Source organism: Strix uralensis, chromosome 1 (genome assembly GCF_047716275.1).
Source record: "Strix uralensis isolate ZFMK-TIS-50842 chromosome 1, bStrUra1, whole genome shotgun sequence".
NCBI lineage: Eukaryota > Metazoa > Chordata > Aves > Strigiformes > Strigidae > Strix > Strix uralensis.
In genome coordinates this window covers 4,027,061-4,041,321 of record NC_133972.1, presented here as the reverse complement: position 1 = coordinate 4,041,321, position 14,261 = coordinate 4,027,061, and the positions used below count along the sequence as shown (strand labels likewise).

At 47.3% G+C, this 14,261-nt stretch overlaps 2 protein-coding genes across 8 annotated transcripts in view; one reads left to right on the top strand and one right to left on the bottom strand.

Moving 5' to 3' along the window:
• The window catches only part of KLHL18 (kelch like family member 18), a 29,765-nt gene extending 27,149 nt beyond the window's left edge, over nt 1–2,616 (bottom strand). The window contains exon 1 of one of the 2 annotated variants that reach the window (XM_074870696.1): nt 2,332–2,616. In XM_074870696.1, coding sequence (XP_074726797.1) covers nt 2,332–2,616 — 285 coding nt within the window. The remainder of the gene's footprint in view (nt 1–2,331) is intronic. The other variant, XM_074870783.1, reaches the window with a different exon arrangement.
• The window catches only part of KIF9 (kinesin family member 9), a 29,677-nt gene continuing 18,009 nt past the window's right edge, over nt 2,594–14,261 (top strand). For 3 of the 6 annotated variants that reach the window (XM_074870285.1, XM_074870141.1, XM_074870469.1), the window contains exons 1-11: nt 2,594–2,682; nt 5,105–5,237; nt 6,312–6,412; nt 7,023–7,188; nt 7,324–7,430; nt 8,217–8,429; nt 10,221–10,304; nt 10,425–10,517; nt 11,256–11,403; nt 12,254–12,318; nt 13,408–13,485. In XM_074870285.1, the coding sequence (XP_074726386.1) occupies nt 6,317–6,412; nt 7,023–7,188; nt 7,324–7,430; nt 8,217–8,429; nt 10,221–10,304; nt 10,425–10,517; nt 11,256–11,403; nt 12,254–12,318; nt 13,408–13,485 (1,050 nt within the window). In that variant the 5' untranslated portion in view covers nt 2,594–2,682; nt 5,105–5,237; nt 6,312–6,316. Of the gene's footprint in view, nt 2,683–3,378; nt 3,465–5,104; nt 5,238–6,311; nt 6,413–7,022; nt 7,189–7,323; nt 7,431–8,216; nt 8,430–8,917; nt 9,189–10,220; nt 10,305–10,424; nt 10,518–11,255; nt 11,404–12,253; nt 12,319–13,407; nt 13,486–14,261 lie in introns of those variants that run through there. The other 3 variants (XM_074870225.1, XM_074870383.1, XM_074870559.1) reach the window with 3 other exon arrangements.

Here is a 14,261-nt window from a genome sequence, read left to right as displayed (position 1 = left end):
GTGATAGACAACTCACTTGGCAGGCTCCTTCTGGATTTACAGCTTCACCAACGCTTGCGAAAAGCGTTCCTGAGCAAGGTCAGGGAAGAGCACGTTTTGCGTCAGCGCTGTTCAAGGTGGCTACTGATTCAAAGCCACCTCCAAAGTCGAGCTAAGAAAAATTACTTCTTAAACATTCAGCAGCTAGAGAAGACACCCTGTACTGAACAACAGGGAGGAAAGGCTTGGCTCGGCTTCAGCAGGCTGCATTAATTCAATCGCCACGGGACATGCAGGCACTGAGAAATCTGCTGTCAAGAGGCAGAAGCGGCAAAGAGGTGGGATATTTTGACACGATGACTCAATACAAGAGAAATCAAGCGAAGTACTTTGGATTCTGAGGCTGCGTGTGTACGAGGGAAAACCAAACTGTTTGAACCAACACGGAAGCGCACTGTCAGCCCTCTGCCAAACGTATCAGTCATTGCTGGGATCTTTCTTCAGTATAATAAATTCACCAGGCAGTGGAGGAAGTTAAGACTCGTCTTAAGAATGACAGAGACATCTTAATAGATTTTAAACCTTTGTAGGGATGAAAGGCTCTGCATCCTCCCCAGATAGCAACAGTCCCTGGAACAAAATATAATAAAAGGACAAAAGGGAGCAGGGCCAGGACCAGCACGGTGCCCTCATCCACAAAGGTGCCCAGCACCATCAGGGCACTCATTCTGACAGGTGGGCTGGAGAGCTCCTTCAGCCCTTGAGACTTTAAAAGCTTTCCCACTCTGCCACAGAAGATGTACAGAGGGAGTTAAGTAAGAATCAGAAAGCACTTTGCTATGGGGAATCCACAGGAATGGAAACTTATTCAGTAGAGTCTTGCAAAACAATGGTGGCATTTATTCGAGATAAGGCCAGGGTCATACACCTCGTTGCTATCGTATCCCTCCGGACCATGCAGAGCAGCCCAACCCCAACGAGAGGACCCACAGCCGGCTCACTACTGTGATTCCAGAGATGTGGGACTCACAGGACCTGAGCATCATCTTCTACAACACAAAGCCACCTCAATAACACAAAGTTTAAACGGCACTCTCCACCACAAACCAGTTTTGTCACAGAATTCCCCCAGGTTACAGCACAGACTATCACAAATACCACGTCTTAGAAGGTAACAACCTCTGCCAAGGAAGGTCAGCACACAGCTGTGCTCTTCACAACGAGCATTTCAGCCTGCAAAGTAATCCCTCATTACAGGGGGCTGTAACAGCTGATCTATGGGGATGGAGCAGCCCCACGTAGCCCCGGGGTGCACCCCAATCACGTATCCCACAGTCTCCACGACAGGCACAACCCTTGCTGGCTCCGTCTTCGGAAGCGGGAGGTAGATGAAAAGTTTCAGCATGAGTAGGCTGGGAAACACCTTCATGTTTAATTAAACTTCAGACTTAATTCTGGAATGACTCAAGCAGTCCTAAGAGTTGCACATCGCACCCACCCCACAACAAACTCCTCTGCCCGTGAGCTCCTGGTCTGAAGGACTCCAGCATCTCCTGCCCAGCGCTGGCCATGGGCCACTCTCAAAGCCCTTACAGCCCACCCCCGCAGAGTCAGGCACCCAATCCTGAGGACCTACCAAGGTTATAGATTATTTCTTTGATGTAAGAGAGTGGATGCTCTTAAAAAGTAAAGGTCTCCTAGGGAAAAGGACTCTTCTCCCGTGGGTTGGAGCAGAGGTTGGTCCGTAAACCTGCATCAATCCCACCCACAGTGTCACCTCCCAAACCACTCACTCCTCAGTGCTGGGACCACCACCGAAACGCAGCAGGGGGTCTGGGGTGCCCCGTTTCCTCCCAAAACAGGACATTTTCTCGAACCACTCTGCCTGACTTCTGGAAAAACCAAGACAGCTCATCCCCGTGCCCTGGGTGAGACGCAGCGTCAGGGATAGGGTGCCATCAGCCCGTCCCAGCACCCACCTTGGGCTGGAGGTGCTCAGCATCCCCCCTCACCCCCAAGGGGTCCCTCACAGAGCCCCCCCCAAGGGCAGGGGAGGCCCAACATCCCCTGATACCCCACTAAGGGGGGTGGGGGGTGTGTCTCAGCACCATCCTTCTCCGCTGCCAAAAGCCATGGGAAAGGGGCACCCTCAGCTCCCCCTTGTCCCCACCAAAGGGGCCGGGGGGCCCTCACCGCCCCCCCTTACTCCCCACCAAAGGGGCCCTCAGCTCTCCGCCTTGTCCCCCCACCAAAGGGGCCCGAGGGGACGGCGGCAAAGGGACTGGAGGGATCCCCCCGCTCCCCCTCAGGGGCCGGGGGTCCCTCAGCTCCCCCTCAGGGGCCGGGCCGCACCTTGAGGGTCACGTCGCAGAGCTTGCCCTGCCGCCGGATCTCGCCCATCACGCCGTAACCGCGGCTGGGCAAATCGCCCACCGAAAAATGCACCAAGTCCTCGGGGTCCAGCTCCGGCTCGGCCGCCGCCGCCGCCTCCAGCATCTTCCCAACCGCTCCCGCCGCTCCCCGCCTCGCTTCGCCTCCCCCGCGCCGTGTCCCCGCCCGGCCGCCGTAGCGCGGCCTCCACCCCTCCCACTTCCGCCTTCCCCACTTCCGGGAGCGGCCGGAAGAGGCGGGTGCCATGGCAACGGCGTACACAGTTCCGCCGCGGCTGCCCCCCGGCCGGGCCTGGCGGAGGCGGGGGCGCAGGTAGGTGAGGGGCGGGGGCTGCCCCCGGGAGTCGCGCCCTCCTCAGGGGCTTGTCGTCACCCGCCTCCCCCGGCAGTGTTGTCCCCACAGGCCGTATCAACGTCTCTAGGCCCGGTCCCCGCCGCCTCTCCAGGCCTCCCCCTTCTCCAGGCCTCGACTCCCCCCACCTCGTCCCCAGGCCTCGTCCCCTCTCCTCAAGGCTTCGTTCCCCCGTGCTCCAGGCCTCGTCCACCCCCTTCCCGGCCTCATCCCCCTTCTTCCAGACTTCATCCCCCACCTCCAGGCTTCATCTTGCTCCTCCACACTTTGTCCCCCCCACCTCCAGGCTTCGTCCCCTTCCTCCAGGCTTTGTTCCCCCTCCTAAAGGCCTTGCCCCCCTCCTTAAGGCCTCGTCCCCCCAGGCTTTGTTCCCCCCACCTCAGGTGATGTCTCCATAGGCCTTGCTCTCTCTCTCACCACCCCTCAAGGCCTTGTCTCCCCATCATCTCACCCCCCCCGGGTCTTCTAAAACACGGATGATCCTTTCCCTGTCTCTGCAGCCCCTGTGTCCCCCAGCCCCCCTCTCAGGCCACCCTCCTTTGCCCTTGTCCCCAGCAAATAGGACTGTGGGCATGGCTGTCCATGGCACTCCCTGTGTTCCCCGTTATCCCACCCATCCTCATGCCCTTGTCCCACCTCTTCTGTCATCTCTCCTAGTGCCCCATTATCGGTGCACCCGTGTCACCAGCTGCCTCGCATCCCTCACTCTTTGGTTGGTTTGCACTGAGCTGGAAAGGCAGAAGGTAATTTGAGGCTGTTTCTCCGCCATTCTCCTTGGGGCAGAGGTGGCCCTGGGGGAGCAGATGGCCTGGGGTGCTGGGGCAGAACTGGGCTTTTGGTGTCCAACTGGATGGATTCAACTCTCAAGGCATCACTGGAGTTTGAATTCTAGGGGCTGCCCTACGGTCACCCCTGCAAAGCAGCTTTGCCTCCACAGTTTGCCTCTTGTGTTTAGGACAAGTGGTAACGGTTTTAAACTGAAAGAGGGTAGATTCAGACTAGATAGAAGGCAGAAATTCTCCCCTGTGAGGGTGGTGAGGCCCTGGCACAGGTTGCCCAGAGCAGCTGTGGCTGCCCCCTCCCTGGAAGGGTTCAAGGCCAGGTTGGACGGGGCTTTGGGCAACCTGGGCTAGTGGAAGGTGTCCCTGCCCGGGGCAGGGGGGTGGGACTGGATGATCTTTAAGGTCCCTCCCAACCCAAACCATGCCAGGATTCTATTCTATGATTCTATGATTTGGCCCAAGCTTTTGTCTGTCCATGGTGGCTAAGCTCAGGTCTCTCGGGCAGAACCGAAAACCCCACTTCGCTGCTCTGAGAACACATTTCTGTGCCAATCAGCCCCAAAATCCCCATCTAAATTTCCCTTCGGTAGTAATCTTTGTGGGGGCACGTTGTCATCTGCCTCCATTGCAGAGATAACTGTGTTTCCATTAATTCCAAGCATAAGTAGTCAGTTAGTCTTGAGACTAACTAATGGGGGAGTCCTGCTGGCTTCAGCTGCTGTATAAGGAAGGGACCAAGGAACTTGGGTTTGTCACGTTGTCATAAAGAGTTTCAAAACCAACAGCCCAAGCTGTGAATTGTGATTTCCCTTGCTCGTGTGGTTTCCAGCACAAGTGGGAATGATGGCCGAAGGTAGCAGCAAGTCTCACTCTTGCCCTTTCAACATTTGTTGTTCGAACTGGAGAGGATGATTTAGTGGTGAAACAGCCAGAAACATTTTTGGTTAGCTGACCAATAAACATGTAGTGTTCTTCGCAGTGCCTCTATAAAAATTCCACTGCAGACAAAAAGAACCAATTAAAAATCAGATTGGCTGGATGCTTGCGGTGTTGCTAATGAGCTGGAGAGCTTTTGGTCTCCACGTCGTTGGTTAGGAGTCTGCCAGAGAGGTGTTTCCCTGTTTCCTTCCCGCCTACTAATGTTAGTAAATACTCCCAGGAGGAATAGCTTTTGTCCCAACATCGAACAATGGCCATTGTTGCAGTGAGGAAAATTCCACTCATTTGGAATTTTTTCTCTCTCTGATTCATATTAGAATTTTTGCCTAAAATTTTCCCTTGCTCCTTTTTTCCTGCTGTGCTTCTTGCTGCAGCTTTGAAGAAATAAGGCACATACTCCTCCAACGCTGGGTTATATTTGAGTAGCAGAATTCTGTGATCTCTACCCATCCCGATAACCAGATGAGTAGCATTTCCACGCTGGTTACCAATTTTAAAATGCTGTGCCTGTTTCCATTTTGCTTGTACCTATGCTGCTCCTGCTTTTATTTCTGCAGTGCTGGCAAATATTTTGGCAGCTTTCTGTGCCTGTCACTTAAGAGGCAATCCTTATGGTGATGTCTGTGCACTTCTTTATCACAGTTTTTTTTTTTTTTTCATAGATCATCTATTTGAAGACTGTCTCTGATACTGAAGAGATACGGTCACAGTAACCTGGCACTATTTTGGATTCTACAGCAGGCATTGCTGTGGTAGTCTGGGAAAAGGCCGAAGCGCCCACAGTACCTTTACCAGGTAGTCATTCAAATGCTCACCTCTATTTTAAATAAAGAGAAGTCTCCGTTCAGCTCACATCTCTACATTTCTTGTTAGAGCAGTCACAGCAGCTAAGGTGAATAAAAATACTTAATAAACAAGGGATACAAAAGATCTACTCTGAAACTAGAAGTTGTCGCTAGATATTACCCAACTATTGAGCACAGGCTGCCTGTAGGAAACAGCTGAGAGAAAACAGAGGATTTGCATGATCCAGAGATTTGAAAATACTCAGTGTGTGGCTCTCAGGTGGGGCTTTAGCAGCTGGAGGTATCCCCTGAGCCCTCCTCTGGTGGATTTTAGTCAGCAGATCCTCTACCCGTGCTGGATATTGACAGTGACTTATTGAATCTGCATTGATCAGAAGAACAACACAAGAATCTCGCCAGGAGTTGTCAGGCACGTGACTTTTTTTCTTCCAGAAACTTAAAGATCAGGTGTTCATTAAGAACTTAAAAATCTTTTTGTGTACCAGTGGAAAGAAGGGGTTACAAAGATGTGAGAAATGCATATTCAATGCAGACTGCAAATGAGGTTAATTGCTGCACGGCCCTTTGCAGTGCTGTTGAGCTCCTTTAGCTTGATTTCACCTATAACATGTCTTACTAAAAGTCTCAGAAGCTCGAAACGCAGTTCTGGATGAACTGACATTACAACACAGGAGGCTGTGTGTGCCGTCACACACACAAAACACTAGACAAAAGAAAATCCATCTCATATTCCTGCAATTATTTTGCTTTGCAAGGCTAGTAGGAAGAAAAGCTTGTGTTGCCAAACACTAATGTGCCTGATACACAAGAAGAAATCATGATCAGTAAGACCCTTCTCTTTTTACACGCTCAGTTTTCTGAGCAGAACGATACTGGAAAGAATTTTCAGCAACTGTTTTCCCACAGTTGCTTTTAATAAAGAACAGAAACTGCAGCGGAACGTTTGTCAACACTTTATTTTTAAACTTGATTACTCTGTAGCTTGCCTTTTCATGACAAATAACATTACATTTCGTTTTAGGGGATGCAGCATGGTTGATTTTTCTTTTTTTCCCCTCTCTAGTTAGGATGGATGCAGTAGAAAAGAGAGTCCATACATTTGTGCGAGTCAAGCCAACAGCTGATTTTGCTCAAGATATGATCAAGTTTGGGCCAGACAACAAGGTAGAGAAAAAGAGATTTTGCTGGTGTGAAAGGTTTGGAATTCGATTTCAGTTTTGCCCACAGAATTGCAGAATTCTTCCATTCCTCAAGGCCATGCAGAACTTTTTGGTGCGTGTTGATCCCTGTGTTCTTGTGTTACCGTTCTGACAGCGGCTTGTGGTTTTGTATCAGCAAGTGTGACTGTGGAAAACATACTTCTGGTCACTAGAGAAAATCCTCAAAAGGACTGGGACTCTGACTGATCCCTGAGCAATTCCCAGTGGTAACCACGATTCCAGCCTCAGAGGTCTCCCTGTGGTACAGTCTATTTCTATCCCCCCTTATGGAAGTTCCTTCCTTCGCCTTCTCTTGCTTAATTAATAATTTCCCTGGGACACAAAATCAGACACATCGCTGAAAGGTAGACAGATGAGCTTAGTCCATTTCCTTTTTTATTAAAATACCTATTACCAGAAAATACCACCAAGGTCAGTAAAAGAATTATTTGTGCTCCGTTTCCTACTTACCTCCAGGCCTTCAGTGTTGGTTTTTTTTTTTTTTTTTTTCAGATGATAACTGCTGAAACTCTTCATGGCTATTAAAGTTATCTTCATCTCTTTTTGGGTTTCAGAGCATAGATATACACATCAAAAAAGATTCCAAGAAAGGTGTTGTGAATAACAGGCAGACTGACTGGTCCTTTAGGCTCGACGGTGTCCTTCACAATACCTCCCAGGAGCTGGTTTATGAGACTGTGGCTGAGAAATTGGTGTCCGAAGCTTTAACTGGCTATAGTGGTAATTTGTTGCTATTTTTATTATTTTGATGATAAGTGGGGATTTGATCTGAGGGAGAGATCCTTTTGATGTTCCATTTGAGAGATGCAGATGTTCCCTCCTGAGTTTATTCTTTTGCTTTTGAACCTTTTCTAGGCACGATAATGTGCTATGGGCAAACGGGGGCTGGTAAAACTTACACGATGACGGGAGCAACTGCCGAGTACAAGCATCGAGGAATCATTCCCCGAGCTCTACAGCAGGTACTGGCTTTGCAAAGAAACTGGGAGAAATAACCAGGACATCTCTTGCATCAGCTCATAAAAGTGTTTTAACACAGTGAATATGTTTTATGTTGATCTCCACCAGTCCTTTTTATTTTTTTCCCCTTCATTTTATCTAAGTGATGATTATTAAAGAAATAAAGGAGCTTGTAAAACGTAGTTACTCCATACCTTTGTTTTACTACACTGTGACCTTGTGCACTGATAACGGAGATGTTTCAGAGCATTGGGATTGTGTTGGCTTGAAATATTTGTTGGTCCTGCTGCTGCACAGACACATTCCTGTCCAGAGGTGGAAATTTACCACTACTTTGAGGGGACAGGGCTGCTTAACTTTAGGCAGCGATACTGCAGAATGCTCTCCGCTCCCACCGAGACAATTAACAGGCACGGTGAGGGGCTGACATAACGCATACAAACTGAAACAAAGATGGGAGGAATTCTGTAGTTATGCTTTATTGCCGTTCGCAGAGGTTCTTCCTGCGTAATTCTGCTAGCTCACGTAAACTACTCGCTGCTTCCCAAATGCAAGCAGGCTTTCAAAAGTGTTGTTTTCAAAACGATCATTTTGCAAAATCGTATTGAAACCGTTGACTTAGCCCTGTCAGCCCTCAGGCAACCATAGCACAGAATTAGCTACGCACACGCAGATGCGCTTATAGCTGCTCAGAAAGTTATAAATACCTTCTGTGGAAAGCCATAAATAGCTAATAATTCTGTTTGTGAAATAGCACTGCCGCTGACGAACTCTTTGTCTTTGTACAGGTCTTCAAAGCAACTGCACATTCCGTCAGAGTCCGTATATCCTACCTGGAAATCTACAACGAGACCCTGGTAGACCTTCTGTCCACCACGACGAGCAGCGGGACCAGCGACGTGCCGATGGCTGTAGTGGACTGCCCGCAGGGTGTTTATGTGAAGGGCTTGTCTATACATTCCGTTAGCCATGAGGAAGATGCTCTAAATCTCCTTTTTGAGGCAAGAGAAAACAAATATTACACTTCATCTGATTGTTATATTTATTGGCTTAGCTGAGGGAGGAGGCAGTAAAGCAGGATTCAACCCTCTTTGTTCTCTTTCTTGTGGGTAGAAAACTGGTAACTCTTTGTAGCCCATGTTTTTGCGAGGAAAGTGTCGCTGGCACAGAGATTCTGGAAGATCTCTGTGGAGAAACCCTGTTTTTAGTGTGCACCAGAGAAAGTGAAGTGGTGGAGGAAATATATTGGGGTGAGACCACAGAACATAGTAGCATTGGAAATTCCAGGCAGCACTAAAGTAGTGAAGGCAGCCACAGGATCTGCTTTCGTTTCAAAAGGCTTGTCTGAAACACCAGCCACCCCACCAGCCCCTTCAGCAGACCAAGATCCCAAACAGCCCAAAAAACTTGTTTCCATTACCCCGGTTATCACGTAAGGGTGTCAGTGAGTGATTTGGTACAAACTGTAGAATATTTGGGATCCTTTTAGACCCACCAGCTGACCGACACTGGAATTTCTTCCTGAGAAACACACCTGCCTGTCCTAGCTATGCCAATGCTCCAAGAAAAGAGTCTTACCTGTGACATCTTTGGCAGATAGTTTGGGATGATCATGGCACAGGTAACGTTAGTCGGATTTTACAGCAGGGACGTTCACACAGTGGGTTGGATTTGTGAAGGCTTACTTCTATCTGCATCTTTCTTTTACTTGTAGGTGCTTTAGTTTGTAAGGAAAACATGAATAAATAATTGGTTCTGTACGTGGGAAGCATATTCTTACCAGGAGCCATCTGGTGTCCTTAAAATCTTTCACTTGCCTTTTTAATAGTGGGACTGTCTTGTCCTAAGCTAAGCTTGCAGGAGCTCCCATTTTCTTTTTAAAGAGTAGAAGGATGATGATAATGCAGCTTAACTTGAGCTCAGTAGACAGAAGAAGTGCAAGTGATGCCTGAGGATCCGTTCAAGTCCTTAGATGAGCTCTGCCTGTGGTTCTGGTTTCACTGAGAAAGGCTCCAGGCTTTGAGGAGGCTGCCCACTACGCTGTGACTCTTCATTTGTTGAGTGGGGTTGACAATATTTACCCAGAGATCTTCACTCTCATTCTCGCTTTTGGATTTACACTCCCTAGTGTGGAGCCAGTCGCTGACCTTCCAGCTCTCAGAGGTCATTGTCCTTTGAGGCCCAGGCAGAGCAGTCGGCTGTGAAACCTGTTGACAAGTGCATTTCTGTGCTGTAGAGCCTTCCGTTCCCTTTTCTGCCTGGCAGCACAACTCTGTGATAGACTGGCACTCCCAACAAGCAGTTGCAACATCATTTTCAACGTTGCTTTCTTTTCCTGTAAGTAGGGATAACAGATTCGTGGCTATCATGTATGTGTGTTTTCTATGACATTTAAAGCTTGGCGAGCTCTTTGGTTTTCTAGTCATCAAGAAACTGAAACAGCCAGGGGGGTATTGCCTCTGAACAAGGCTTGCCTGACTGTTCCTCAGAAAGCCACAATTCTGTGAGCTGAGCCTTGAGAGTGGAACTGCAGATAATGTGGTCTCTGGGAAAAGGCGTTATTACAGTAAACAGTGACCTTCACCAACCACACCGTGAAATGCTTTGAGAGGCCTTTGAGTAAGAAAGCGAGGAAAATGCGGTGAGCTGCTGCTCTGACTGCTCTAACCAACCGAGCAGTGTTACCAAAGAGTGAACTGCTGTTTGTTTAACACTGTGGATTTCTAATTTTCCTGTGTTCTACCAATGCAGAAGTTTAAAAACACTGTCTTGAATTTGGACTTCATTTGCAGGGCGAGACCAACAGAGCGATAGCAGAGCACACACTGAATAAGAATTCATCCAGATCCCATTGCATCTTTACTATTTATATTGAGGTAAGAGCTCCAGCAGTTTTTCTAGTGACCCAAATGGCTGAGGATCTTTACATGTCTGGTTTTTACTGTATTTCAGTTGTGTCTACTGTTAAGTACAGCTTATATTCTTTCCTCCCTCAGTCTCGTTTCAGAGTTTTCTCAGATGTCAAATGCGTTAACTCTAAAATCAGCTTAATAGACCTGGCAGGCTCAGAGAGACTGAGCAAGACCAGAGTAAGTAATAGAAGAAATATTTCAGTGAAGAGTCTAGTAATCAACGCGGTGGAGCTGAAATTACAGGTTTTCCCCACAACAGAATTCAGCCTGTGCTAAATAGGAGAGACTGACAAATTGTAAGTCCCGTTAACACATCAGAGGGTGCTCAGTTGTTTGCAGCTGCTGTGTGCGTCTCTCAGTCCACATGTATGTGACTCTCGTCCTGCATGTGCCTTCCAACCTGACCCAGGCTCAGTTAGTTAATTTGAGTCTATAACTCCTCCACAAAAGAAAGGGCCAGAGCCATCAACGATTAAGACAAACAACCTCTGATTTTCCTCTTCATGCCGTGAGTGACAGTGCAAATCCCCAACTTCTGGTCACAGCAGGCAAAAACCAGCCAAAACCAGGACACTTTCTTAGAGCATTAGGGCTCAACAACTGAAACCTCCTCACGTCCTGTTTGACGTTCTATATTGATCAGAATAGAAATCACATCAGCCCTCTTGACAAATACATGATTTCCCCTTTGGGGAGGAAGACCAGTGGTCGTGGTAGACTTGTAATGAAGAACTGAGGTCTTGGAAAACTTGTTTTCAAACTGAAGAAAGCTCTAGATGATGAATTTATTGGGTCTGAATTAGATCCTTGCCCTCGCAGTCGAGCAGTTGTACCCTCAGTAAGGAATATGCTCACTTCTGCAGTTCGGCCAGAAACACGTGTTGTGAAAATTTTGCCTTTTGGTCCTCATTGCAGTCTGAAGGGCAGGTTCTGAAAGAAGCCATGTACATCAACAAGTCTCTGTCGTTCCTTGAGCAACTCATCATTGCCCTGGCTGATCCTAAGAGGGACCACATGCCCTTCCGGCAGAGCAAGCTCACTCACGTTCTCAAGGACTCGCTAGGTAAGAGCTGTGCATCACAACAGCCCCAAACAGTTCCTAGAAAATAGTGTTTCAGTGAGCGTATCGAGTCCTAGGGCCATAACATATAAACACGTGGAACTCATCACCGCTCAGAGGACGTCTGTTTTTCCTTATCAAATAAAACAGCAGGCGCAGGAGGCAGTACAAAGCCCACACTGATCAAGCCGGTAGAAATACACAAAACCTTAGTTAGAATACTTTAAAAAAAACCACCACCAAAAAACCCCCAGAATGCTACAAGCCTTTTCAGATGCTCCTGCTTTAGCATCAGGCTACAGATGATAAACCCAAAGCTGTGGTGCAACGTGAATCCACGGGAAAGGCCTATGCTCTCGGGATGCAGGCTGGAGACATGGGAGGAGAAAGCAGCTGAAAATGAGCTGTGGACATCTGTGGGGAGTAACCAAAGTCATCAGAAATGAGATTGATGTTTAAGGCCTTCCCAGCACAAGTCTGGTGTTGCTTTTAGGAAAGGCAGTGACTACATCCTGCCACGTTCCCTGCTATTACACTTAGGCCAAGGGCTTTTTAAATCCTCTGCTCTGGCTTTCCTGATTTCAGGCTCGCACAGTTTGTGTTCCCATCTTCTTACTGCATCATCACCACATGAGAAACACATGTTACCTCTATTCTTCAGTCGTTCTGTGCCACTGTGGTTCTGTACCCAAGGGAACTTCAGAGGGACAGTTACACACTGGCTGTGTTCTTTGTTGTTTCTTTTCCTCTTTTTTAGTCAGCACATAATATAATACATTCTAGAAAAGGAAACAACAAAAAACCCCAAATTACATTATTTGCCTTTTTTTTTTTTTTAAATTATTTTTCCCAGGAGGAAACTGCAATACTGTCCTAGTGGCAAATATCCGTGGGGAAGCTGCGCATGTGGAAGAGACTGTAAGTTGAACTCATTTCTGCAGAATTAAAGTCTTCTTCCTGCTACTGTTGCAATTGGCCATAGCTGGGTTTAAAGAATATTCTCTGGAGGGCTATGGCAGGAGTCCCAGAGAAACACCCAACCTAATTCATCAGAAATATTGTATAGCTCATCTTATCTCAAAGGCTCAGAAAACAAATTGCTCTCGCCAATCTGCTTTGTGATGCAAACAGATGAGTGGTAACTGGCCCGGGGGAGAATGAGAGCCTGAAATAGAGCAGGCACAAGCAGCTAAAATCTAAACACACCGGATAGTGTTATTATTGTTGGTTCAACTCTACGAATGTGTTTGAATGGTACATCACATAATGAGATCAGTGGAGTCGCACCAGTTCACATCAGAGCTGAGCTGGCTTTCTGCTGGTTCAGGAATCAGGAGTAACCTCCTAACAGTAAGGGTTTTCAACCTGTGAAATAATGAAATTGGTGAAAGTCTCACACTGGATCAACGTAGCCACATCTGTAACACAGAGAAGAGAATCACTTTGCTCTTTGCCAAGGAAGTTTTATGTAGCAAAAAAAATATAACCACAGACACCCATTACGCAGTTGTCTTCAAGGCAGAGTTGCTTTTATCTTCTCCTCCTTGTGTTCCAGTAGTGTCTAGAAACTTGTAATATTACTGAGGAGACAGCTGCTGTATTTTGCATCAGGAGGAGGATTTTCAGGCTGCAGGGACTTACTCTCAAGAGACCACAATTACAGGAATTAAGCTTGAAGGCCAGCGATGTGTGATTTGGAGTTTTTAGGATGTGTTATTTTGATTAGAAATGGGAGGGGGTATTTTTGAGATCTGTCCACAGACGCAGCAAAGAGCTGGCCACAGGCAGAACAGAAAAGACAAAGACATCGTCTGAAGCTGGCTCATCACAGGCCAGTGAGCACTAGAAGATATGCTCTGGGAATGAGAAATCCTATACTGCTCCCTGCAGTTAAACAGCTTTTGTATTTCTGTGTTCTGGGATCTGATACAATTAAGTAGTAACAGATTATGAAAGTTATATCCTTGCCAATATCTCCTTCAGTTACTTCAAACCCATATTTTTCAGTTGTCTTCTCTTCGTTTTGCTACCAGAATGAGATGGATCACAACAGAGCCAGTCATCAGCGAGACATATGACCGAGAGGTATGTAGAGAGGGGGAATGGAAGATGGCATATTTTCTCTGGTTCATTAATATCTAGGATAACGACCTTAAAAACCAGAGGGGAATTTGGTAGTTTAATGAATCACCACTCATCAGCCAAGCTGACACTTGGTAAATTTAGGTATGTGATAATACAGATTAGTATGAAACTTCTTTCATTGGTATTTAATTACAGTTACCTTGAATATGCTAGAGGGTACAGTCACGCAGATGGTCACATCTTCCCTGACATGTGGTGATTCTTTCAAATGCATGCATAAGAGTCCTAAATTTTTCTGATAAGATTCACCTCTTCGCAGAGATACTGTGTTGTGGACTACTCCCCTGGTATGCGGGGAAGTCATCTCCAGTCCTACCTGCAGCTTGACACAGCGTTATCCCCGTTGCTGCTGGTAACAGAACATTTTTGCCACGATTACAAAACTTGTTTAAGCAAGGAAGTAATTTAAAGATGATGATAGTAGTATTTTAGATGGCCTGAGTGCACTTTCACAGCTGAAACAGAGCCGGCAGCAGTAAATGCTCTATGAAGTGCTGATAGCCCAGAGAACAAGTTTAGAATTATCTGATCTGTAACACATGTGGTGTGAGAGAGCCGGGCTGCATTTCATGGTCTGATCTCACTGGCAAGAAGAGAAACAGCTGGGGAGTTTCCTCCAGTAGCTTCCAGAAGCAGCTGTGCAACAAACTGTCTTTTCCTCTTCAGCCCCTTTCATTTTTGTCGAGATGTCTGGAGTGGGAAAAGAGTAGCTGAAA